This window comes from Odocoileus virginianus, unplaced genomic scaffold, assembly GCF_023699985.2.
Source record: "Odocoileus virginianus isolate 20LAN1187 ecotype Illinois unplaced genomic scaffold, Ovbor_1.2 Unplaced_Scaffold_5, whole genome shotgun sequence".
In the NCBI taxonomy this organism is placed as follows: domain Eukaryota; kingdom Metazoa; phylum Chordata; class Mammalia; order Artiodactyla; family Cervidae; genus Odocoileus; species Odocoileus virginianus.
In genome coordinates, this window is record NW_027224267.1 from 2039256 (window position 1) to 2065463 (window position 26208).

The 26208-nt window shown below is 58.0% G+C and overlaps 3 protein-coding genes across 8 annotated transcripts in view; 1 reads left to right on the top strand and 2 right to left on the bottom strand.

Moving 5' to 3' along the window:
- Nucleotides 1-3369: 3369 nt before the first annotated feature.
- On the bottom strand, nucleotides 3370-16431 carry TADA2B (transcriptional adaptor 2B). The gene is made up of 2 exons (XM_020880327.2): nucleotides 15778-16431; nucleotides 3370-4708 (listed from the first exon to the last, which is right to left on the bottom strand). Exons 1-2 carry the CDS (start codon nucleotides 16045-16047, stop codon nucleotides 3695-3697), a joined length of 1284 nt encoding a protein of 427 aa, XP_020735986.1. The 5' UTR covers nucleotides 16048-16431; the 3' UTR covers nucleotides 3370-3694.
- A 251-nt stretch (nucleotides 16432-16682) lies between these two features.
- CFAP184 (cilia and flagella associated protein 184) lies at nucleotides 16683-19595 on the top strand. The gene has a single exon (XM_020880331.2). The coding sequence runs from the start codon at nucleotides 16774-16776 to the stop codon at nucleotides 18424-18426; it is 1653 nt and encodes a 550-aa protein (XP_020735990.1). The 5' UTR covers nucleotides 16683-16773; the 3' UTR covers nucleotides 18427-19595.
- Nucleotides 19596-23323: 3728 nt separating this feature from the next.
- Nucleotides 23324-26208, bottom strand: part of TBC1D14 (TBC1 domain family member 14) — a 104927-nt gene continuing 102042 nt past the window's right edge. For all 6 annotated transcript variants that reach the window (XR_011485978.1, XR_011485976.1, XR_011485977.1 and 3 more), the window contains one exon: nucleotides 23324-25825. Coding sequence is in view for 1 of the 6 variants with exons in the window: in XM_020880330.2 (XP_020735989.1) it covers nucleotides 25760-25825 (66 nt within the window). In the remaining 5 variants the exon portion in view is untranslated. The remainder of the gene's footprint in view (nucleotides 25826-26208) is intronic.

Consider the following 26208-nt stretch of genomic DNA (forward strand, 5'->3'; position numbering starts at 1 on the left):
GCTGACCCTGTGACGCTCGCCTTAGGACCCTCCTTCCCTCACGTTACGGGAAAAACTGAATGACTGAGGTTCTGTTAAAAGTACCAGAGAAAAAGTAACCATCCGCTCTCTTTGCTTCTGAGGGGTACCTCAGGGCCTGAAGATCAGCACAGTTACATCTATTTACTGCATAAAGATGGGGGCACTCAAGTTTCAAAGGTATAGGTAATAATCCCATCATTAAAATTGCAAAGAAATTTCCCCTTTTTAAGTTGCTCTAAATTATTTGGTCAAAAGCATAGCCCAGGGATTTCCCTGGTGGTCCAGTGGTTAAGAATCCACCTCCCAATGCAGGGGACTCGGGTTGATCCCTAGTTGGGGAACTGAGATCCCACATGCCACAGGGCAACTAAGCCACAACTAGAGAATCCGTGCTCTGCAAGGAAACATCCGGCGTGCTGCAGCTACAGCCTGAGGCAGCCAAATAAATGTTAAAATACATACATATATATACATATAAAAAGGCCTAGTCCAGAACTAAAGGCGGTAGGGTGCCCTGAGGAAACCACGCCAGGAGTCACACTTGCTTTTACACTGCGGCTGTGGGCACATGGTTTTGCTTCTCTGGATGCATCTGTATGCTGAGTGTGAGTAATTCTCACACTAGTTTCTGTGAGTGTCCCCTCTCATCCCTTCTCAGCTGTTGCTGCTAAAAGGTGCTAAACCCAGAGATGGTCTGGCCTAAATGGGAACTGTTTCCTGTTTCACTCACCCACAGTCACCACTAACAGGGAAATATGAACTGTGTCCATGCTGATGCCGCAGTTAGAGGCCCGTGGGCTGCACTTGAGTTGGGTTCCTGGCTTTTCCCTAACTGTGGCCTGGATTCGTTGCTCCATGTAGGTTACGGAGCTGGCACTGTACACTCACCGTAGACTTCCGCAGCCTGGCTCCACGGAAGCTCTGGGTGTTTCGTTCCTTTCTGGGAAGGAGCGCTGGCCTGAAGGGCTCTTCTGCTGAACAGTCTGGAGGGAGAACAGGCGCGATGACCAAAAGCCACAGTAAGACGTATCAGGCTGGTCCCCATCCTGATTCTGAGGACTGGCTCACACCAGCTACCAGACTGAAAGGCTGTGGGTCCAGGGGCGGGCAGTAAAGAGCAAGCGGCGACACTGTTTGCTTCTCAACCTGTTTAATGTGTAAAAGGGGAAAAGGTGGTAGGCAGAGTTTCGGTCTGAATACATTCTCGGAATGCTGGCCATCCAGAGCATCGTTCTGAACAGCTGATTATCTTCTGACTCGAGAGTTTTCGTTTTGAAAAGACCTAATTCCATGGGATCATGGTGACTCATTTATCATAAGAATTAAATACAGAAATTTAAAGGCTCCGAGCAAACAGCAGGGGCGGGACTAATGCAACAGTAATAGCTGGAGTTGATGGGACAAGAGGCAACCAATCATAAAATTACTTTTCCCTTGTAACAAAGGGTTCACACTTTTAACATAAATTATACATTCATTATGGTGTTTTAAAACAGTCAAGCCTAAATAAATTCTTCATACCGTCGAGAAAAGACACACACACTGAAAACCTGCTTAAGCACAGAACTTCTCATTTGACAGCTCTGGGCCGGGGCCACGCACATTTTACAGGGAGCTTTTGCTTCTCAAGCTTAGTGAAAGTCTGGCAATCATTTTGTATAAAAATAAGACTTAAATTTAAAACCTCACCAAACTAGGAATCTGATGTAGAAAATCAGTCACACTGAAGTGGCTAAAGCCCACAGTTCTCAGACTTCAGCCCGTGTCCCACTGACCTGCGAGGCCCCGCCCCGCGTGTCCGAGGCCTGGGGGGGCCCAAGTCCCTGAAGCACTAGCGGATTCCCCGGGGGGCGCCACGCTGTTGCTCCAGGAACCCTGGCTGAGAACCCCTGGAGGGACGTAGCACCATCTCCGCCTCTGCTCAGCACAGACCGTGTCCACACGCTCATCAGCGGTGGTTACCCTGCGGGTGACAGCACTCAAGAGTGACGCCACTGCCCGCTGCTTTAATGGTCAGAGAGGTCCCGGGTTTGTGGTCAGGTCTCGGGGAGTGCTGCCCTGCCAGCATGCGACGCGGTTTACCCCTATAGCCACGGACGACACGTTTGAGCATCAGGCACTCAGTCGCGCCCGACTCTGCAACTCCGTGGACGGTGGCCCGCCAAGGCTCCACTGTCCGTGGGGGTTCTCCAAGGCAAGAATACTGGAATGGGTTGCCATTCCCTTCTCCAGACCTTCCCGACCCAGGGACTGAACCCAGGTCTCCTGCATTGCAGCTGGTTCTTTACCATCGGAGTCGCCAGGGAAGCCCCCAGTATACTTGGAGTGTGTACTTAATGCTGGACGTTCACCCTAGGGGACAGACAGAAGGACGTGAAAGGAAAAGGCACCAGAATTAAGCCGTCCTTGGAAATGATGAGTTTTTTTTTTTTTTCTTTCCCAAATCCCTTCACTTCAGTGTAACTTCAAGCCCAAGCATTCTGGGAGGTAAACAGTCTGGCAGCTTCGAGGGGTTAGAGGCGGGATGCGCCGCAGGATGACCGGAGCAGCACTGGGGTCTGGCCACTCCCCTGACCCTACAGCAGGGCCTTGGACACGAGCGCCCCGGGCAACTGGAGGACACGCGACTCCTCCGGTTCCCGCAGAAGGCGCCGTGCCTGTCACGGAAGGGCACCCCTGAGAGCCTCTCTGAACCCGGCTGGGCAGAGCCACGCCAGAGTCTGGCTCCAGGCGGCGGCCCCGGGAAGCAGTACCCAGGCCTCCAGGCCACCGGGGTCCCTCTCGCCTAGCCCAGCGCCTGACACCACACAAGACAAGGCACAGGGGCAGTCTCAGAGAAAGAGGCGCTTGCCACTGGGGTGAGAACCCTGGAAGGAGCCAAAACCCAGAACTCCCAACTCTCAGTGAGCTTCACTTAAAATGAGTTCTTCCAAGTAAAACACACGGCCAAGTTCTAAGCGCAGCAAGCAGCACCTCCAGGGGAGGAGGCCCCGCATCCCCCCCAGACACCGTGGTGAGCTCCCTCAAAGTGCCACCACCAGCCGTCGTGAGGAAGCTCAGTTTGGCCAAACCGTTCACCACCAGATTCCTCCAGGCCAGTCCCTAGGGATGCCCGTCCCGCCCTTCCCCAGCGTCTTCTGCCCGGCCCGCACCCTCCGCCTAAAGTGCCACCTGCCCGCCACCGAGGGCAGCCGCGCAGAGCTCAGGTCACGGGGGTGAACCAGCGGCCAGCAGGGAAGGGCTCCCCTCCGCCCATCTCACAGTCCTGTACCACTGGGAAGCAACAAAAAAAGTAAATTTCCCAATCTCATCATCATGTATCCACACTGAACACTCAAAGGCAAATCCTCATCTTAAAGTACTACATTTAGGGATTCAGGTAAAATATACACGGATTTTGTCTTCCCCTTGATCCAACTGTTGCTATTGCTTCTTCAGAAGACAGTAAAAAGAATTGATACCCTAAAAAAAGAACTGGATTTGTTTTTTAAAAAAGAGCAACAATGCGGGGTGGGGGGTGGGACGGAAAAGCGTTTCCTCTCCCCCTCCTGCCCACCCTGTTTCGTTTTGGCTCACAAAGATTTTATTTTTCCCCCTCTTCGCTGTCGGTGTGGCTCTCGCAGCAACCGTCCTCCATCCGTCCGTCCATCCCGGGCACTCCGGGCGGCGGGCTTCAGGAGGCGTCCCTGGATATCCACCCGCTCTCGGTGAGGAAGTTCAGGATCCTCTTCTTGAGGACTTTGTCCAGGTAGCTGGGCAGGCGGCTCTTGGAGGGGATGCCCTGGCGCTTCTGCAGGTGGTCCTTGATGATGATGGTCTTCACGGTCACGTAGCGCGCGGGGCTCAGGTTGAGCGAGCTGCACAGCACCTTCTCGCGGTCCGACAGGAGCTCAAAGCCCGGCAGGTGCTCGATGGCCGCGAACTCGCCGTCCCGGGCCTCCTCCTTGCCGCGCTTGGCGCCCCCCGCCGCCGCGGCCGCCGCGGCCGCCGCCTTGTTCTCCTTGCGCTTCTCGCGCTTGTGCCGGGCCGCCTCGTACTCGGCCGACTCCTCCATCTTGGTGATGCCGTTGCGGCGGTAGCGCTGCAGCTCGCGGATCTTGGCGCGCAGCATCTTCTCCTTGTGCATGTTCTCGAAGAGGTCGTCGAACTCCTTGCACGACATGAACTGGTAGAGCGGCCGCAGCTTCAGCCGCAGCTCCTTCTCTTCCTTGGTGACCTTGCGCCGCGCCGCCCGCTCCTTCTCCTTCTTGTCCTTGCCCAGGAAGGCGGGCACCAGGTTGTAGTCACGCGCGATGTTCTTGCGCCGCTGCCGCTCGCGGAGCTTGCGCACGTACATGTCCACGTGCGCGCGCTTCAGCTCGATCTCCACGTCGTCGTCGTCGTAGTTGACCGAGAGCCCGCTGATGAGGGTCTCGGCGTCCTGGTCGTACTCGATCTCGTAGTCGTCCCGCAGTGGCATGTAGCCCAGCTGCTGCTGCTCGGCCACCGAGATGTCTAGGGGAGGCAAGGGGGTGGTGAGGCTGGGAGAGAGGGGGCCCCCACTGGGGCAGGTGTGGTCGGTCACCCGGTTGGGGATGGTGTCGGGGATGCAGGCCTTCCCCAGGTTTCCGTGGATGTACATGCTTACGTAATGCTCCATCACTTCCTGGGGGGTCCGGGAAGCGCCAACGTGAGCTGCCATGTCCTCCTGCAGAGACAAGCGATCAGAGGGTCAGGCACAGGCTGGGCGCAGGGCTCCCTAGGCACCTCCACCCCGCAGCCTGCGGGCACCGTGATGTCTGTCCCCCACAGCCACTCTGGCTGGGCTGATCCCCTGGATGGAGGGATAACCTTTGGAGAATCCACCCCCGGAGAAAGTCAGGAACCCAGAAAGGCGCCGATCTGCTCGGAGGGCAGAGCTGAAACCCACATCCCAGACCCCACCTTTTCTCCTGGTTCTCTTAAGAGGACAAGCAGAGGTCACCCGGCCTGGGGCCGCCCTGCCTCCAAGCAGTCTGGCTGCGAGGCTGACAGGCCTGGGTGGGCAGCCATAGCCCGGGGGTGGGGTGGGGGGCGGCCCTGCTGGCCCCAGTGACCACTCCACTCCGAACTAGGAGAATAGATGCGGCCCGGGGCCTCCCGACTAGGGAGGGAGGCTGGCTCACTGTGCCACCTGCGTCCCAACGCAAAGCGCCAGGCTCCGTCTCTGACGCCCCGGCCCCGGGCCAGTGTGTCCCTTCCCCAGCTGGCGGTCAGGTGACCCGGGAATCGGGCCACCGCTTCTGTGGGCCGCTGGGGTCCAGCAAGCAGTGGAGACCGGCCCGGGCTGCAGGCAGGGGTCACGCCTCCAGAAGGGACCCGCCCTGCGCGCACAGGGTTATTAATGGGAGGAAATTGTACAAGTCCCTCAATCTTTTCCTTCTGCCAAGAGGCTTCTTCCTTAAAGGGAACCACTAAAGCCACTTGAGAAAGCAGCCGCCTGCAGTGTGCACTCGCTCCCAGCAGCCACTCCGCGCCCCGCCGGCCTCACTCCCCTGGCTCTGCCCAGAGACACTCAGCGCGCGCCCCCCCCTGCCCCCCACGATTGGGATGGTCCCTGCACCCCCACAGGCAGAACGGGAGCCCAGGAAACCAGCCGGTCCCCTGGGGGGCTGACCCTGCCGACCAACCGGGCACAGAGGGGAGGAAGGTGTCAGGAAGCCCCTGGGTCAGTAACACTCTCTCGCAGCTCAGCCCACCCCAGCTGGTTCCAAGGAGCCTCCGGGACACACGTCCTTCCAGCAGGAAAGGCTGTGCTCGCCAGGGAGCCGGGGCCGGGGCGCCACCGGCCTGAGCTGTGCTGCCCGTGCCAGGCGGGCGGCCGGGGGTGTGGGAGCCGCATCTGACCCTCGCCAGGGGCCCCCCCCGCGCGGCGTGGCTCAGCGCGGGGGCCCCAGGCCTCGTCCAGTGCGGCCCTGCGGGAAAGCTCTGCCCTCGGAGAGGCCACTGCCCCCTGGCGCCCCAGCAGCCTGCCCCCGGTGCCCCTCGGGTGCTCGGCGAGGGGGAGACTCAGCCCGAGGGCGCGGCGAGAGGTTGAGCAGAGATCCGGCGTCTGAGCGAAACAAGGTGTCCCTGTGACCTGTCCGGGGGCCTCTCTGTCAGCTCCTGCCATGAGGATGGAGCAGGCAAGGGCTGTGCGGCCATTCTCCGGCAAGGCTGCCGGGCCCTGAGGCCCCGCACGTGAGGAGCCAGGAGGTGCGGGCGGCGCGGCCCGCCTGCGCTGTCAGACACTAAGGGCCCGGGACCGCAGCCCGGTGCCCAGGGCCCGGAGCAAGGTGGCTGGGGGTGCTGGGAGGGAAGCCCTCCGCCGTCTGCCTTCCGAGGACCGGGCGCTTTCCGCTGGACGCAGGTACTGCCGTTCTGAAAATGAAGGGCAGTCCTGAGCATGAGAGAAGCAGGAGGGGGCACCCGGGCCGCTGGGGACCACTGGGGGGCCAGGACGCGGGACCGACCTCGCCAGGGACGCAGCAGCTGGCCCCCACCACAGGCGCCCCGCATACCCGCGCCAGCACTCCAGCGTGCCCCAGAGACAGGAGAGGTGTGCGCCCGGGGCAGCTGCCTCACAGCGGTCCACTCGGGGGTTAGTTTCTGGGCCAACACTGAACTTCCTGCCCCAGGAGATGCAAGCCGCTCATGTTGGGGAAGGGAGGTGGAGGTTCTGTGCACTAGTTTTTATCAGTGAAACTAAAAGGAACCTTTTTAAAGTTAAATTTTGCCTCAATTCTCTGTTTAAAAGGTCTAAGATTTTCATAAAAAATTAGTTCAGTTGCTCAGCCGTGTCCGACTCTGTGACCCCATGCACTGCAGCACGCCAGGCTTCCCTGTCCATCATCTCCTGGAGCTTGCTCAAACTCATGTCCATTGAGTCAGTGATGCCATCCAAACATCTCATCCTCTGTCGTCCCCTTCTTCTGCCTTCAGTCTTTCCCAGCATCAGGGTCTTTCCCAGTGAGTCAGTTCTTCACATCAGGTGGCCAAAATATTGGAGCTTCAGCTTCAGCATCAGTCCTTCCAATGAATATTCAGGACTGATTTCTTTTAGGATTGACTGGCTGGATCTCCTTGTATCAAATATATATATACACACACAAACACACACACACACACACACATACACACACATATATGTATACATATACCTATAAAATACAGCATCCTTAAAAGAGAGGACCTCTGTTCCGGGAGGCAGTCCCCGCCCCCCAGGCAGCACACAGGGCGGTTACTCAGGGCTCACAGGCAGGTTGCCCACCACTCTGCATCTTGCTCCATGAACATCCGCACTCCTGGGGCCTCCACCCCAGTGGAGGCGGACGGCCTGGGATAAGAAGCCAGGCTGTCTCCAGACACACAGGCTGGGTTTCTCCAGCCCTGCCAGGCAAGGGGCTGTATGGCCGTGGGCCCTGCACCGACACCTTGGTGAGCCAGCTCTTCTTCCGTTAACACAAGGGGTTTCTGGCTCCAGAGAGACCTGGGTGGTGGCCATTCATGAAGCCACATCAGTGGGGCTGGTGTCCTGTACCCAGGTCCCCAGGACCCCACACTGCCGACCACCTTAGCCAATGCCTAGGGGGAGGCCGCTACTCGGGGAGGCGCCGGGCAGTGACTGCTGAGAATCGACCCCGGGGACTGCCACGTCAGCTTGGCGCCGGTGAGAAAGGCCTGGGAAAGCCCCAGGAGCCTGACTTCATGGGCTCTGAGACTGCGGGCCGTGACAGAAGGGGACGGCCCAGCTCTGACCCTAAGAGTCCAGGGAGGACACACAGGTTCCAGGAAGCGGTGACGGACACAGCCCGACAAGGACGGTTCATGCCGGCCGCTGGCCTGGCACCCCACTCCTCTCATCTCACGCGTCTCCGGTCCCCATGGGTCAGCGGGTCACACCAGGGGGGACGGTCCCGTCCACGCCCCACAGCGTCCCGTGACGGCAGGGGGTGGGCATGGGCAGTGGGGAGGTCCTGTCCCTTGTGTGTTCGAGGTCCAAGTTTTTTTGCTTCATCCAGATGGGTGGATGGACAGATAGACGGGACTGCTGGGCGGGCAATGAGCAGCTAAGTTTCGGGGAAAGAGACTTGAAGGGAAAGTTCAAGTACGAGTGAAACGAGCAAGGCACACAGCTGTAGCCGAAGGGGCCCTCCCACCGCAGCGCGCGGTAACAGCCCCGGAAGCAGCCCAAAGTCTGGAGGCTTGTTTTCCTATACACGAACTTAAAAGAAAAGACTCCCATCTTCAGAACAAGGTGAGGAGAGTTCGGTATGCTGATTCCTGGAGTCATTTGAAAAAGAAAGAAAACGCATCTCTGAGACGCTGCACTGGGCCCTTGAGGTCACCAAAGGGAAAAGATGTAGGACAGTCCCATGGCGGGCTGGCCAGCTCCCGGGGGCTGCCTCAGGGGCTCTCCCTTCCGGCTGAGGCCGCCCCCACCCTGTGACCCGGCCTCTGCCCACAAATGCCAGCTGCCCTCTCTGCGCAGAGCCTGGGGCCAGGCCTCGGGCCCGGCTCCAGGCCCCAGCCCTTCACTGCTGAGAGACCTGGACGCGTCACTGACTTCTCCGCACCTCCTGGTCGGGATTACGGGGGTGCTGCTACCTACCACCTTCACAGGGCGGTCGGAGATTAAATGAGGTAATGCACGTTCTTGGTCCGGTGCTGGGCACGGCTTGGCCCATGGACGCTGGCTTTATTATTCCTACTATGAAGCTGTTAGTGTCGCTTCCACGGCCTGTGTTCACCAAGGTCACCTCCTCCAGGAAGGCTTCCGTGATGCCCAGAGTGAGGCTCACATCCTGGCTCCATTACTCACTGCCATGAGACGTGTTTTTATCATCTCAGCTCCTGCTTACAATCTGTAATTGCTCCTCTTAAGTGTTTTGTCAGGATAAAACACACCATCATGAACAGCCACAGTTAACGTGTACGGACATTTACGAGTTTCACCTCATCTCATCCTCCGAGCAGCGTCCCCCGCCTCCCAGATCGCGAGGACTACCTCGGGCGCGGCCACCCCCGGGGACACAGGCCAGCTCTCGCCCAGCCCGGCGCAGGGGGCGCAGCCCACCCACAGACAGAGCCGTGCCAGCACGGACGGACCAGCTCGTCGGCGCGCAGCCTCGGTGCCCTCTCTGACCCCCGGGCCGTGTGAGGGGCACCGCAGGACCCACTTCTTGCTGGTGCAGAGCATCCAGTCCCGTCTCTGTGAGAACCAGCGCCTTTACCAGGACGACTCTTTCATGTCACAGAGCACCCTTCCCGTGCGGGTCGGTCGGCGGGGCTGCTCGGGAGCACGTCCTTTCCTGACCAGCCTCGTATCTGCCCGGGGGGTGGAGGCCGGGAGGCTGGCTTCATTCCCGAGGCTCCAGGGCCAGGCCTGGGAGGGGCACGCATGCTACATCCCCCCAGGGAGACATGGCTCCCGCTTTCTCATTCTTTAAAGGAAGAAGCCTCAAGAGGACAGAAGCAACCAGAGGGCCCACTGTGTGGGCAGCTGGGGTAGAGACCCCGGGGGGCAGCCAGGACGCTGCAGGGCCTCGGGGCTGGGGGGGGGGGGGTGGCGCAGAAAGAGCCGCCTGCCGGGCCAGGAGAGCGCGGGGTGCAAGGCCGAGGAGGGGGCGGTGGGCCCGCAGGACCGGGTGGGGTCAGAGCCATGGGCCCAGGAGGGTGTTTCAGGCTGGCTGCCCCCGAGGACCCAACCTGGGCTCTGGACTCAGACCCGGGCCTGCAGCCCCACCGGCCGCCCGCGTGCTCCCCTGTGCATGCACCTCCCCGCGGCTAGGGCTCCGGCCCAGCACACCCACACAGGGCCCTGGATGCGGCTGCTTCCCTCTCCAGCCCAGCCGGTCACCTTTTACAGTGAAGAGAATGCCCGCCGGCCTCTCGAGCGCTGGGAGGACGCCCTGGGCCAGCCACCTGCACCTCCAGACCCTCCCCCTGCCCTCCAGCCCAACCTGCCCCGCTCCACGCTGGCGGGTGAAGGCCAGCTGCCACGATAACCGGTCTCCGGCGCAGCCTTCCAGGCCAGCGGCCACGCCAGGTGCCCTGTGTCCCTGGGCCACCGGGTCTCATTTTTTTTAAAGCTAGAAAGCTCCATAAGCCTCTGCTCTGTCCCAGGGTCCCCGTCTTCTTACCTGAACTCAGGATTCACCCGCTCAGACCTGTGACCGCCCTCAGGGGGACTAGCCTCTCAGGTCAAATCAGGCTACACTTGTGAGACAGCTTTACGAAGCCAGGGGCCCCTGTGCAAAAACCGCATGACGGGTCCTCCAGGAACACACAGGATTACCTCACCATCCAGCAATTCCACCTCCTGGTGTTTACCCGAACTAACAAGGACTCCAGCGCTATCTGGACACCTGTGTTCACCGCAGAAGCATCCCCGAGAGCCAGGGCCCATCCAGAAACCAGATAAACCAAGTGTGATCTGTCCACACCGCGGACTGTTACTCAGCCTTAAACACGAAGGAGATTCTGACACCCACTACAACACTGGCCAAGCCAGGGACGTTATCCTGAGAAACAAGGCAGTCAAAGAGTTCAGAGAGTATGTGAACCCACGTAGGTGAGGTCCCTAGAACAGGCAAACCCGCAGCGACACCAAGGAGAACAGTGGCTAAGAGGGGCTGCGGGAGATGGAAGCGGGGGCTCAGTGTCTAAGGAGGACTGACTCTGTTAGTGAAGACAAGAGGGTTCTGGCCAGTGGTGACGGCTTCCCAGCAGCACTACTGTACTTCATGCCACTGAACTGGACACTCACAAGTAGTTAAGATGGCAAACTTTACATCATGTATCAGTTCGGTCACTCAGTCATGTTCGACTCCTTGCGACCCCGTGGACGGCAGCACACCAGGCCTCCCTGTCCATCACCAACTGCCGGGGCTTGCTCAGACTCAGTTCCATCGAGTCGGTGATGCCATCCAACCATCTCATCCTCTGTCGTCCCCTTCTCCTCTTGCCTTCAATCTTTCCCAGCATCAGGGTCTTTTCCAATGAGTCAGCTCTTCACATCAGGTGGCCAAAGTATTGGAGATTCAGCATCAGTCCTTCCAATGAATATTCAAGGTTGATTTCCTTTAGGATTGACTGGTTTGATCTCCTTGCAGTCCACTGTATGTCTAATGTATACATAAAGTGTATACTATGTATACATAAAGTATATGTATAGATGGATACATGTATCTAATATATACATAAAGTACACACTGGATACATGCATCCATGTAAATATATATTTTATGTATATATAAAATATATAAAAATGTATAAAAATATATACATTTTTTCAAATAGTAAAAGTTTTACAAGTCACATGCCTTACTCTAGCTGCACCGGTGCTTCTTAAAGTAAAGGGTCCCCGGGACAGCAGCAGCATCACCTGGGAACCTGTTGGAACTGCAGACTCTCACACCGCCCCCTGACCTACTGACTTCAGAAGGGTGGGGTGGCAGGGGAGAAGGACAGGATTGTGCTTAAGGAGCCTCCCAGGGTTTTCTCAATCACTCTGAGAGTTTAAGAACCACTTTCTCAGGGACTGGCTTTCCCTGGAGCTCCGGTGACTCCATGCTCCCTCTGCAGGGCTGCGGGTTCAACCCCGAGCCAGGGAACTAGGGCCCACAGAACCAGCCCCCCAAACAACAAAGGCCCCACTCTGCATAACTCTCTGAACTCTAGCTGGCTTCTCCACCCAAGCTCTTCCCTGCCCCTCCTTGATGGCGATTAAGACCCCTGCTCTCAGGAAGCTGACCCGTTTCCCACCAACATACAGAAGGCCTCCGCCTCGCCGAGGAGAAGAAGCGTGCTGAGAACTCACTGCATCAGAGCCCTGGACTCTCTGTAACTGCTGCATCCAGGCCTCACCTGCGGACACTCTGCGTGTAGCATGGGGTCCAGCACAACGTGGGTCCTGAGCGAGTGCCGGACGATGAAAGCACACAGCGCGTCTGCATCACCCAGCCTGCCAGGCCCCACTGTCATCCATGCAAGGAGAGCCCTTCTTCATGACGTCCCGCCTGCCTCCGGTAATCAGCCTGAACGTACGTTCACAGCACAAGGCCTCGCAGAGTCCACAGACTAGTCCACGTCCTTTTTCAACTTGAAATCGAGCTTCAGGGCCAGCGTGAACCCCACCTGCCCCTGGAGTCCTCCTGACCACCGGAGATGGGGGGCCCAGGCCTCCCTGAAACTGGTCGATGCTTCAGCAACCAACCAACGAATGTGCGGCACCGTGGGAAAGTGCAGCCTGGCGTTCACGTCCGTGCTTGCGTCCCCCAGGGTCCGTGTCTGCCAACCTTGAACCTGCACAGCGCCCAGCACGCAACCAGCGGCCCGGGATGAGTCAGCTCAGAACCCACGGTGCTGGGCCGCGGTGGGCCCAGTGAAGTCTGGGCTCTTTCCTGGTCTACCATCACAGGTGTCAGCCGCTCACCCCTGTCCTCTCTGCTGCTCGTCCCAAACCCTCCTGGCCTTGCAGCTGGCACCCCTCAGCCAGGCCCAGACCCTGGGACACGCTGTGAGCAAACGGCCCAGACTTCAGCAGGGTCTGTCCCCACGGAGTCCCCACGACCCCGCGCCCACGTGTACCACCAGAGAAATCACAACGGTCTCACCTGCCTCTGCATCACTGTCCCCACACGCACACCCGCCTGTGAGACCGGTCCCTGTCCCTCGGCCCCGGCCCTCTTATTCACCCCTCACCCAGTCGGGTCTAGACCCGGCCCCAGCCAGGAGCACACAGCCCCCCGGCCACAGCAGGCGCTGCTACCGCAGCAGGAGGTTAAGCCCTGGCTCTGGCCTCACCACGTGGAAGCCGGGGTCTGCACCAGGGCCTTCCACAGGATCGCTGGTCTTCAACCAAGAACCAGCCCACAGCCTGCTGAGAGGAGCACGCAGGCACGCGTGCAAAGCGCCCCACCCAGAGCCCACACCTGCTGACAGCGGCCTGCGTGGGACACGCGGCTCGGGGCTCACGCCTGGAAACAGCCCGCATCTCAGCACTGCAGAGGAACCTCTGAGGAAGCACAGCGAAGCTCAGGGCAAAGGCGCCCCAGAGAGCAGAGGGAGAGATGGGAGAGCCACGCCTCGGCCTGGCCCGTGGACCTCCAAGCGAGACCCCAACGCCTGCTGAGCAGGGAGAAGCCCCCGGCTTTGTCTCTTGGAGCAGCTGAGCCAGCTGCCGGCCCCGAGTCGGAACCTGCCTTTCAGCATGCTCTCCAGATGGTTCGCATGCAAGTTAAAGTAGTACTGCTCTCAGAGCACCCTCCCGGCCTCCCTCAGCATCTACAATGCATCTTTTAGTCCCGGGCTCACTTTTCAAGTATTTTCCGCAGAGCTGCAGGGGAGGCAGTGCTGACAGGACGGCTCGGAGCACAGACTCGGACACCAAACGATTCGGTCCAAAGCCTGCAGCACAGACCTGAGCTGGGAGGCTCTCACAAGGAACCACGCAAGCTCAGCACAGTGCCCGGCACCCAGCGAGCCTCTCGGTCCATGCCAGCTATTTTTAGCAGCAACTGCAGAGAAAAGAGCTGCAAAAATGAAGCAGGGAAGGGAAGTCTCTCTGAAGCACTGATATGGGAGCAGAAAGCCCAGTCACAAACCATGATTGGGGGTGTCGGGGAGTGGGGAGCATTCTCAACAGAACAAATAACAAATGATCAAAAGGATCCCGGGATAGGTAGACGCTGAAAGGCCCTGCAGGCCCTCAAGTTTCATCTCCGGAGAACTGGAAGCCGCTGCAGGCTGATGGGAGGTGACCCGTCCTCAGAGATGGCTCCGATCCTGCTGCCTGGAACGGGCTGCAGGGCCCGGGGACCAAGCAGAAAGGCCAGTCCGGAGGCTCCAGGAGCCGTCAGGCAAGAGATGGACAACAGCCTGCGCTGAGGCTGTGAGAAGAGGCTAGCTTCTGGAAGATTCTGAAGACAGGGCTGCCGCTGAACTGGACCTGGAAGAAGGCCCTGAGGATGGTACTTCATTTGCAGCCCAAGGAGCCGACCAATCAAGGTGTGAGATTTGGGTCAAGGGAAGTGGAGGAGTCCAGGGAATACGCACCGGGACGGCAGGGATGGGTTTGCAACCGGAGGCTGGACCTCAGGACCAGCCCGCCACAACCCTGTAATGCCCACGAAGGCCAGGCTGACACCATTCCTTCCAGACTCCTTCACCGTCACAGGACGCGCGTGGAGCAGAGGCTCCACACGCGTCCATGGACAGCGCTTCAGGACCAAGTGAGGGGGGTCCGGAGGGTGGCCTCCGTGATGCTGGCACTCAGCTGAGAACCGGGAGCAGTGTCTCTAAGGAGCTGGGAGAGGCTCAAGATTCCAGGGCTGCGGAATGGGCACGGGCCCCCGAAGACAGGCTCGCTTGACCGACAGAGAAAAGCTAACCTAAATACAGGCAGGGCAGGTTTGGGGACGCGGGGAGAAGCATGGAACGTCTCCAACGGCAAGCCCAGGAGAAGGGGCCAGCGGTCAGGCCCCAGCATCTGTGGGCTCAACCCTGCTCTGACATTTTAGACAAGGGACAGAGTATGGGATGGTTCTGGTGGCCGGGGAGGATTCTGGAACAATCCACCCGCCCCGCCCTCGCAGATAGCGAGGGACGGCTATGCTGCTGGAGAAGTGGTTCGGGGAGCTGGGGGACCACCACGTGGAAGGGTCTGGAAAGAGGAGGGAGTGGGCTCCCGTCTCTCCCCCCACACTTCTCACAACGCCTGGAGGTGACCACACATCCTTGGTGGTTATGGGCCAAAGCCAGCCAGGCCTTCTCCTAACACGGACGAAAGCCTCCTTTTGCAGAGTGCAAAGAACATTCAGAGACCACCTAGGGAAGAGCCACCACGTGCCTCTCTCTCCAGAGCCCGATGTGGACGAGTGCAGTCCAGCTGTGTTCTCCCTCGGATAAACGTCCCCAAAGAAACCTTCTGAGAGAACGTGAAGTCGTTCACTCGTGCCCGACTCTGCGACCCCGTGGATGGTAGCCCACCGGGCTCCCCTGTCCATGGGGATCCTCCAGGCAAGAATACTGGAGTGGGTTGCCATTTCCCTTCGCCAGGGGATCTTCCCCACCCAGGGGTCAAACCCCGGGGTATCCTGCACTGCTGGGGCACTCTTTACCTACTGGGCCAAATGCAAAAGGTCAGACATGGCCCGGTCCATGCGCTCTGCGTCAGAACCCACTCAGCCCAGGTCACACGAAGCCCGGGGTGTCGCGGGGGCCAAGGGTCAACAAGTGCCTGGCAGGGGCCACAAGGCCACAAAGTGAGTGCCGGCCGCGGCGGTGAGGGTGACCGGGAGGACCAGGAGCGCCTGCCTGCAGGGCAGAAGGCGTGGAGAGGAGCTGCTCTGGCCTTCAGCACACTGTCCTCCAGGCAAAACCCACTCCTTCCTGGGCCGCCCTACTGCTGTCAAGGCTCAGAGCCGCCCGTGTCCCCCCGACTCCTTTCTGGGGAGTCCCCGGCGAGTCGCCGGGCTTCGCCCAAGGGGTGCACTAGGCAGACACCCGCAGAGGTCACCCCAAAAGGCTGGGAAAACGGCCCGGGGGTGGGAGGTGGGGGGCAGTCAGCCCAATTCGCCCCCCCCCCCCGCCCCGCTACTTCCTGCTGTGTGACCTTGGGCGGCTGGCGCACCCTCTCTGTGCTCCTGGCCCTGCCCCGGGAGGCGGGCGGGGGCCCCTACCCCCCGCCCATGGCCACCCCCCGCGGCCTCGCGGCGCCCGCACCCCCGCAGGTGCGCCCGGGGCCCCGCCGCTCACCCAGTTCCCGAAGCCGAACTGCTCGATGGCATCCAGCAGCAGCTGCTCCTCGCGGCTGGTCCAGCCGCCCTCGGCTTCGGGCCCCCAGAGCGTGAAGCGCCCGCCGTCCACCAGCTGGTAGCCGTGGTAGCGGCGGTGGTGGCCGATCTCGGCGCCGGCGGAGAAGCACTCGGGGCACAGCTCAATGTCCTGGCACTCGGTGCAGCGGAAGCGCAGCGGGCTCACCTCGGCCAGGCAGTACACGCAGTACTTCTTGCCGAGCTCCGCCATCTTCCGCCGCCGGGGCCCCGCCGCCCCGCGCTCCAGCGAAACCGCCGCGGCCGCCGCCGCCGCGGCCGCCCCGCCCCAGGCGCCCGCTGCAGCCGGCCTGCCGGGCCGCGCGTCCTGCCTCAGCGCGCAGGCGCCCTCGGGCCGACTCGGCCGCGCACCGCGCAGGCGCCGCCGCGCGGGGGGGTGGGGGTGGGGGAACCCGGCCTGCTGCTCTGCGCCTGCGCGTCCCCCCACCCCCAACCCCAGTGCCGGCCGCCCCGCCCCAGAGGCAGCGACGCTCCGGCAAGCGGGCGGAAAAGGAAGCCGCGGCGGGACGCGCCCCGCCCCCTTTCGGTGCGAGCCTACGCCCTCCGCCAATCAAAGCCGCCCCCCGTCGTCCGTGAGCAGCCTCCCATTGGTCTGCTCTGGCCTGGAGGCGGGGAGAACGGGGCAGGGCCCCAGGCCCTGGAAAGCGGGCGGAAAAGGAAGTACGGCGGGATGCGCCCCGCCCCTTCTAGGTACGAGCCTACGCTCTCCGCCAATCAAAGCCGCCTCCCCGTCGTACGGGCGCGGCCTCCCATTGGTCTGCTCTGGCCGGGAAGGCGGGGAGAAGAAGGGGCGGGGCGAGGGGGCAGAGGTCCAGCCAATCGCCGGGCCCCTCCGCGCGCGCCCCTGGTTGCCCCTGGAAACCGAACAGCCAGCAGCTCCCCGCGGGAGGGTCTACGGCGCTGACCCGAAGGGAGGGAGATGGACGACCACCCTGGGGACCCCGAGACGGAAGATGGAGAGGTGGAGAGTCTGGCCTCGCGTCTGTCCGGGGTCAAGGCCAGCTCCGTCCCCCACTCCCCGGTGGAACCCGCGAAGCCGGAGCCAGAGACGAAGACCGTAGAGGCTTCGGAGGAAGGCGCCGCCGCGCCGAAGCCGGCCAAATCCAAGGAAGGGCTGGCGGTCACCGAAGCTGCTGACGAGGAGGGGCCCGGAGAGCTTGAGAGCCCGGCCGAGGCCCAGGAGGAAGCCGAGCCAGGGGAGCCTCGGGAGGCCGGGCCTGGGGAGCCAGCCGAGCCGGAGCCCGAGGAACCCGAGGAGGACGGGGAGGAGGAGGAGGGCGAAGAGGAGGCGGCGGCGGCGGCGGTGGCGGAGCCCGGGAGGAAGGGAGTCCCGTCGCAGGTCGCTCTGCAGCAGGCCACGGCCGGCAAGGAAGAGGCCGCGGCAGCCCAGGGCACTGCGCGGGAAGACCAGGTAGAGGAGGACGAAGAGAGCGAGGCGAGCGAGGAGGGGTTGGAGTCCCGGGTCCCCCGGAAAGACGAGGACGAGCTGAGAAACCTGGACGAGGGGCTCGCTGTCGAGCCTCACGACTGGAGCGAGGAGGAGCAGAAGCAGCAGGAGCAACAGCTGCGCGCCGAGCTCCTGGAGCAGTACCGCGCCCTGGTGGTGGAGCGCGGCCGCTACCAACGCTACAACAACTACCTGCAGCACAGGATCTTCGAGGCGCTGCGCAAGAAAAAGGGTGTGGAGGCCGCCGCCGAGGCGCCCGGAGGCGACAGGGGCGCGGAGCCCGAGGCCCCCGAGAAAGAGCAGGCCTACCTCCGCCATCTGGCCGTCCTGGAGGACCTGCGGAAGCAGGAGGCCGACGACCTGCGCTGGTATCACCACGAGCTGAACCAGCTGAAGCTGCAGTGCCAAGAGAAGGTCTCCCGGGTGGACAAGGAGTGGCGGCGCTTCCAGGCGCTCAAGAAGCAGGTGGTGATGCAGGCCATGGGCAGCTGCCGGATGAGGGGCGGCCGCCAGGTCGCTCTGCGAGAGGTGGAGCAGATCCAGGCTCTGGAGGATAAGAAGGAGAAGGAGATGAGCGCCGTGAGGCTAGAGAACGTGCAGCTGAAGCAGAGCCTGGTGCATTTTGAAACCAGGATGAGGACCCAGGAGGACCTGACTGAGGGCCTGCTCCTGATAGACTTTGAACAGCTCAAGATCGAGAACCAGACCTTCAATGAAAAGGTCGAGGAGCGGGACGAGGAGCTCCTGAAACTGCGCCACAAGGTGACCAACAACGTGCAGATAATAACTCACGTGAAGGAAAAGTTACACTTTGTGGACATAGAAAACATGTGTAAAAAGGCAGAGCTCATGGAGATTGAGGCTCAGGTGGCCCAGAAGAGGGACATCTTGACCAAGACTAAGCAAGCCCGAGATGGCCTGCGGCTTGACAACATCAGGCTGAATCAGAAGTGTGGGCTTCTAGGCAAGGAATCCCTCCTCCGGGACATGGAAGAGAAGGTGGACAGGACAGAGGTGCTCAACCAGCGCCTGGCGAGCCTGAAGCACCACCACGCCGGGCTTGTTCTGTCCTGCAGAGGCGTGAAGCAGAAGATCAGGGAGGCCAAGGCCTTTCTGCCCTCCTGACTCAACTGATGGGCAACTTCAGTCTCAGCTCACTCCATCCTTCACTAACTGCTGTTCTCTCTTTGTCGCCACTCTCAAAAAGGCCCCTGATGACTAGGATGAAGTTGTGTTTTATATTCTTAATTGATCAGCTTCCAAATTAATGCTGAGCACAGAATTGAGTTAAATATAGAGAAAATAGTAAAACAGGTGCAGGGAAACAAACAGGGATGGCTTAATGTACCCGACTTCTCATAAAAAGCTGTCACAGACCTTTTTCTCTCTGAGCAATTCCATAATTTCAGTGTCCTGACACTGAGGAGAACTGATCCTCCTCTATGTTCAAGAGTGTTCAACAAACGGGCAGAGTGCCCAACAAATTCCTGTGCACCAAGCACATGAGTAAATCCTCTTTGAATGGATTGAACTGTGTGGTCCTGAATCGCTTGTTTCAGTTCAAACCTCACTAATTCCCTTAAAACTGTTTTGCATGTAAACAGCGCTAGCTTCTGGGGTAATCAACACCCAGGAAAAGAGGGATGAGAAACAGGGAGAAGAGCCTTGTCCAATGAAAGGAGGCTCAGTCAGTCTAACTGTGAATGTCTGTTTCTGGCTCAAGGACAGTCTTCAATGCTAGTGACACATTTTCTTGGGCCCACTAAAGAAATGCATTGATCTGTACCAAAAATGAAATTTTGTTTTCCAGTGAAGACAAAATGGTGACTGTATTGTTTGGCAGGTGCAAAATATACAGAGTGGTGTGACTGCTGAGTGTCCACAAGCCTTTCCTTTTCACCAAGATATTTTCAGATCTTAGACCATCACTAAGCACATGATTTTTTACTGTGTCAAATATTAACATGAAGAAACCCCTGACAGGTCTATCCCCTTAACCTGAAATCAGCGATGGCTGTTTTAAGGTCTCTTTGATGCTTTGGGAGTCAGGGGCTTTATTTCTTCATAGTCTTAGCTTGAATTTTGAGATGTGTGCAGATTTGGGATTAAGAGTATTCTTCCACCCCTAAATTTAAGAAGGATCATAAGAAGGGTGATCTCTTCTTCGGTGCTAAATACCTTTAGAAAACCCCACTGTAGGCAGATGGCTCGGTTGTGAGACTATCACGATAACTTTTGTCTTTTGATGACATTTTGTTTTTTAAAGCCAATAAAGACTGATTAAAATTCCCTAACTTCCACAGCAGGAATACTCCTTTACAATACCGTGCTTAGTCAAAGCACATAAATGTAACAGTGAGGAGAGTAAAAAGCGTTGCCTTCCTGCCTCCCTTCTCTTTTTCCTCTACAATTTTTTTTGTCTTCTCTGTATCCTATTCATCAAGACCAAAGTAAAATAGTGACTCCCTGGCAGATAGAACTTGGTTTTTCCTGTGCCTCAGACTGGGAACAGCAGTGGCCCACTCTTTTGTGGCTGGGGAGGCTTCAAAGACAAACTGGCAACAGACTCGGTGCCTAGAGCTTTTATGATGAGTCTTCTGGCCTTTGGTTCACTAGAGAGAGAACAAGTATTTTCAGCGGACTTTGAACCACCGGCAATTACCCAGGTGGATTTCCTCATCAGCCTTCAACCTGGTGACCAGTAGGTCTCTGAGATGTAGGGGTGTGGGGGTGTGGGTGTATTCAGTCATGTTTAAGCTGCAAAGTTACCGATGTCCTCTCCAATTATGTTACCTGTGCTGAAGATGTTCCAGTTGACTAGAAGGTAATAATCTTCTGTTAACTATTTCATAACAAAGTTCCAATAACTCACAAGCTGTTTCAGACAGACCACGTCCGAGGAAGAACGCCAGGAACCCAAAAATCATCATCCCCCTCCCTCAGCGCCTGACAGCTGCCTGCAGGCACAGCGCCACCCCAGCCTGTGACCCCCCCCCACCCCGTGACTGTACCCCCAGGAGACAGAGGCCCCGGAAGGCAGACAGTCGGTTTATCATCCTCCCTGGTGACCAGAACAATGTGCAGGAGAGTCAGGCGCAATAAATTTGTTGGGTTAATAACATTCACGTCTGTCTCATTTGCTGAATATATTTGTTACTTGAATTCCTATTACGTGTCAGGCAACAAGTCCCATGCCGGATTCAAAAATGATGACAGGTAGTAGCGAGGATGTCTCAACGAAGTAGAGCCAGTGAGGACAAGGCAGGCTCGCTGCTTTGGAAGGAGGACCCCGAGACAGCTGTCCATTCCAGCAGATCCGCCCCCTTCCTCGAGGGGACAGTTACAGAGCAGTGCCCCAGTCCGGACTAGAAACCCCTAAAATTAAGATGATTCTTATGAACACCAAAAGGCTATAAAGGTTTTTTGTTTTTTTTTTTTCATCTCTTTGTCAAAAAGTACAGGGCCTGAAAAATGGAAGCACGAGACAATCTAAATGATATGTCCATGAAACTAGCCTCTTGGTTTTCTGCTTTCAACATTTTATCCTAATTTAGAAAATAAAACGCACAACCACTTGCTAATCTTCGGGGAGATGGCCAAGGCCTTTCCTTAAGGGTAGAATCTTTGATTCTCGAATGACCGCACCCATTTTGAATTGTCTATAGCATCTCTTAAATTTCTTGCAAAATAACCTCAGTGCAGACTCCAGTCTCATCCTCTTTCAAATCCTGGCCACACCACCTGCTCCATCAGGCAGGTGGCTCGGCCTCTGTGTGCCTCGGTCTCCTCAGTAGTCACTTCAGAGTTGTGCTGAGGATCAAACATACTTTAAGTAAAGGCTTAATGTAGTGCCTGGCACATATTAACATGTAACATCCAACATACTAAGTATTCTCTAGCTGTCTCGGGGAACCCCACCCAACTCAACAGCATTTGAAAGAGATTTGCCTTTACTGAGACATTTCAAAGCTTTTAGTGTTCTTAGAAGCAACAGTTTCTTTTCGCAACACTGGTTTAACATAGCATTTAATTGAATTATGTAAATACAATAACTACTACCATTGGCATAAAAAACTTGAGAACAATAATCAGTGACTTAGGCTCAACTCATGGAAGTAGCTGTGTACGTGCCAGACAGCAGCCTACCAGGCAAGGGAGATTTAGGGTGAACTAGCCTTTCTCTCTCTTTTTTTTAAATGATCTGAACTGGATGTGGCTGTTGTTACAGAGGGTTTTTTGTTTCTTGTCCGCATCGGTGGCATAAGGGATGCAGGCATTACCTGGATAAAGCCCAAGGCATCGGAAAAGGAAACACTTCTTCACCACTAAATGAAAACCATTTTTAGGTGATAGCACATGTGAAATTTTTTAGTTCCTCAGTGGAAATACATGCTTTTCTTTTTGTGTAAGTTCATCTGCAGTCATAATTTAGATTTTTACCACTAGTCAGGCGTGCATGCTTGCTCAGTCGCTTCAATCGTCTCCAACTCTTTGTGACCCCACAGACTATAGCCTGCCAGGCTCCTCTGTCCACAGGATTCTCCAGGCAAGAATACTGGAGAAGGTTGCCGCTTCCTTCTCCAGAAGATCTTCCTGACCCAGGGATCGAATCTGTGCCTCCTGCATTTCCAGCAGATTCTTTACCCACTGAGCCACCTGGGAAGCGTGTCTTTTATAAAAAGAAAGTTCATCCACCCCCAATACTAGTTTGTTTTAAACTTTGAGATGGTCTTAGGGTGATGAAGCATGCAGATGCTATGGATGAAAGGGACCCCAGGAGACAACTTCTACTGTGTCCCGTCTGAGGACCTGGCCCTAAGGCTTCCCTCTGCCGGCCACACCCCTCCTGTGCTCCTCCTGGTGACCCACAGCTCACCCCAAGGCCCGGCTTGGGGGCACCCGCCTCCCGGCCCTGCTGGAGCAGCACCTCCTTCCCTCTCTTGCCTTCTTGGCAGGCTGCACACTTCAGGGGGTGGCTGTCTTTGAACTGTCAGGCCCCTAGTTTCTCTTGGGAAAACACTCCCCAACTTCCACCCTTGCCACAGTTGGCCGGGGGTCACCCCTCAGGGCCAGCCGTCAGGCACGGCTCTGCCTCCTCAGAGCAGAGGTCAGGAGCCCCAGAGCAACACGTTCTCAGGGTCTGAGTCCCCACACTCTGCCACCACGCGGCTGGAGGCGCGCAAGCAGATCGCTTCTGAGCCACGCCTCCGACACGTCGCGACAGAGCTGCTGCGGAGATAACTGAGGTCATCCTGGAGACTGAGCCCCAGGCCTGGTGCGGGTGGAGCAGTGAGCACACCCCCAGCTGTCAACCCTCGATAAGCCTCCACCAGCCTCAGCCTGCAGAGGGCGGAGACTGCAGAACAGTGGCCCGGAGCCCTGGGGCAAGCCGCCGTGGAGAGGGAGGGCGCTGTTTCTGAGCACTGTGCGGGGCGCAGAGACTTCAGAGCAAACGGCCCAGAAGCCGGGCGCCTGAGAACGGAAGGACGGGCATGCACACCAGCAACGTGAGCGTCCATCTCTCTGCCCGGCTCCGGGACCTGGTGGACCACTTCACGTTCACCGCCACCGCGGTGGGGCAGCACCGCTGGTCTCCGCCCCAGAGACAGGGAGGGACCACGGGTACCCGCGGACACCTAAGGGCACCTGGCAGGCTCGGGGTCAGGGAAAGAGCCTAGTAACTGGCTGATGCCCTGCTGGGATGGGTGGCAGGCGCAGGGGGTGGGGAGTGTGAGCATGTGAGCGGAGCAGGCGCGTGGGCCAGGGGACCAGGGGCTAAAGCTGCAGGCGATCAGGCTCGAGGGGCAGCAAGCCTGGGGCTCCCCTCAGCCTCGAAGGGGGGCAACACTAACCTTCCGATCCCTGAAACAAATCACGGTAACCAAACCACCTCTTTTATTTAACTGAGACTAGTAAGTAAGTGCATTTGAAAATATTCAAATAGCACGATGCTCAAAGTCAAATTTTACCATACTTTGGGGTGAGAACTCTAACTTGAAACCAAACGGCAGTGAACATAAGCAACAATTTTACATGACTTTTATTTAATAAAACCACGTATTTACAATTCAAAAAGCCCTAGTTTGATACACTTTCCTAAATAAAATTAAAGTTTAACTGTACAAGCAATTAAAACATGTTATGTAGCAAGTGTTATCAGGAGTTTTCTATCAGCAAACTATTTAAAATAGTCAAAAACAGAGCAGTTAAAAAGTACCCTTTAAAGTGAACGTTGTTCTAGATGGGATTTCAGTGACTGGTGAGGACACGGCAACCGACTCTGAGGTGCCAGCCGCAGAGGCCCCAACCCTGACATCTCACTTTCTGATCATCAGTGGCACCGGAAGTGGAGAGGGCCGACTTCCCAAGAGGCAGCTGCGTTTCAACTCTGCTTCTGGTTTTCCGAAACCAGAATGGCAAGCAGAGAAGAGCAGCCCTGCGCTGTCCGGCAGCCCTCTGCCCTCTGTGGCAAGTGGCTGAGCGACCCTGGGCTGGGACCTCGACCTTCCCAGACTCCGAGGTGGACACATCAGCCAGCAGAGAGCCTGCGTGGTCCCTGAACAGGTCACGAAAACTTTCTCTAAACTACAGATTTGGAAGTGTTGCAGAATGGCCTGAAATCCTGCTTAAAAACTCAATGCATATACGGTGCTATCCGAAGAAACTTACGTCGAACCATCTGACAGCCGCGTCGAGGGCTGGGGGCACTGATGGCACGTGGAGGCGCACAAACGCATTCGCAGCAACTGCCCGCAGCCCTGGCTGCATCGCTTTCTGTCACCACTTCGGGAACGTCTTTATGTACAGTAAGAAAATATATACATCTTTCATGAACAGAAAGCTCACGTCATGGGATGAGACCACATACTACGTCTGCGAGGAAGGGCGTGAAGGGGCCGGTGGCCCGTTTCCAGGCCTGCCCCGGCCCGGTTACGCTCAGCCCCTCACGGAGTCCGGGAACGGCTGCCCCAGAGCTCGGTGGAGACAGAAGGCCTCCTCCAAGGGGTCAGGCAGGTCGGCGATTCAAGGCCGAGCAGGAGGTGGTGGGGGATGCTCTGCAAGCTCCCCGGGAGGTCAGCCAGGAACATGATGGGGGAAAGGACATGTGGCACAGAGCCAGGGCGGAGGGCACGAGGACCGGCCACCCGCTCGGCAACTTGCTTTGTACCCGAAGTCATCAGCAGGCACGGCAGGTGGAGAAAGACCTATAAAAGTAACGCTGTGGTTAGGCTCCCCCCCCGAGGGCGGATGTATGGCTGAGAAGGGCGGCTGGGCAGCAAGTGGCGTGGCCTCCCGAGCACTCTGGAGACCAGTGCTCCTGGGCGCGCACGTGGGAGCCGTGTCCATGGGGACGGGGCTGTCCTCTGGACTTCTCCGTGCCGACAGTCTTCACGTCTCTGAATTCGCATAACCAAAGCTCTTAAAGCCAAGTTCGCCAAATGAGTCAAAGAAAAGCTGGGACAAAAAGGTGGCGAATTGCAGGGAGGGGGGGAGCCGAGGCTGCCAGCAGGGACGCTGAGAATTCCTGACAAGGTAATTGGGCCGCTGGACACGTGCTGCTCGAGCCCCGCTCCTCACGGCCGGGCCGGCCTGTCAGTGAGTCGACAGTGTGAGGCAGGGTCAAGCGCGGCCCCGCCCCAAGCGTGCTGGCCCGGCCTCCTCCGAAACCAGCGGGTAGGCAGGGGCCGGGCTCCAAGAGACCGGCTGTGCGCTAAAGCCCACCACTACTGCCGCAGGGCCTGTGTGAACCACCGCTGCCGGACAAACGGGGGTGCAGTCTCTGGGGCAGCGAGTCGCCCCCGGAACCTGAGCGCGCGCTGTCGGCTCCGGTGCTGGGATTTTGTCAAGGCAATGTGGTAAAAGGTCAGCCTGAAGGTCAGATCATGAGTGCTCCGGGGAGCCCACCGCAGCAGTCAGCGGCTGTCCTCCGAGAGCCATGTCTTCCTGTCGTGCGTCCTTGGTAGGCGGGCTTTACAAACATGCCCTGCAGCTCTGGATGGATTACCTCGGCCACTGAAACCAGCAGTCCCTTTTCGACTAAAGTATGTAGATATGAGCCAATGACATCTCTGAGGTCTCCCAAATAACATTTCTCATGCACCTTGGCTAATGAAAAATTGTAATGTACTTTCTGGTAGTTGACATAAAAGCATTACAATTTAATTAACTTTTGCTGAAATGAGGGGAGGGAATTTGCCACTGCCCTATTTTTAAACCATGCAGAATACGCAGTGGTTAGCCATGGTCATCATTCCACTGAGCTTCTTAAGGCTTAGCCTTGGTTTAATTCTTTAAAAGTGTTTTTTGTTTGTTGTGTTGTGTTTAAGGCCAACTCCAGCATTAGGGATCAAAGGTGGAAACAGCCCCTGTCCTCTGGAGCTGCCAGGGCATCCGCCTGAGGCCACACAGGTGCCGCGTGGAGCCTGCTTCCCAGCCGAGCGCGAGTCCACCTGCCTTGTCAATGCCGCAGAGACGGGCTTCCTTTCTCCATCTCCCTGCTGTCCTTCTGCAAGGCGGTCAGCACCTGGCAATCACAGGGAGACACCAGTAGCGACGGGCAACACACACGGACACAGGTCCTCACGGCCCCCCGGCGGCCACTCCGGTCCGCCTTCCACACTCCTCCAGACTCACCTTCCTACCACGGATCCTGGGTCACACACTCTCTGGGCTAGGACATTAGCCCAGGGGCTTCCCTCCGGGCACCAGCCGCCAATGTCAAGGCAGGGCTACTGGGCTCTGCCCCTTCCAGTCTGGCTCCAGCCCCCGCGTGCCCCACCAGCGAAGCCAGGCTTCCCGCTCCAGAAGGCTCACGTGCCCTCTGCCCCGTCCCTCTCTCCTCACCAGGGAACGAGCAATCCTTCTAAGGCCCAGGAGATACCAGCTCCCCGCCAGGCCTCCCTGAGT

Coding starts and splice junctions, on each gene's coding strand:
- TADA2B (XM_020880327.2), bottom strand. CDS start 16,047: ATGGCGGAGCTCGGCAAGAAGTACTGCGTGTACTGCCTGGCCGAGGTG. Junction 4,709..15,777: donor AGTTCGGCTTCGGGAACTGG/GTGAGCGGCGGG, acceptor TTGTCTCTGCAG/GAGGACATGGCAGCTCACGT.
- CFAP184 (XM_020880331.2), top strand. CDS start 16,774: ATGGACGACCACCCTGGGGACCCCGAGACGGAAGATGGAGAGGTGGAG.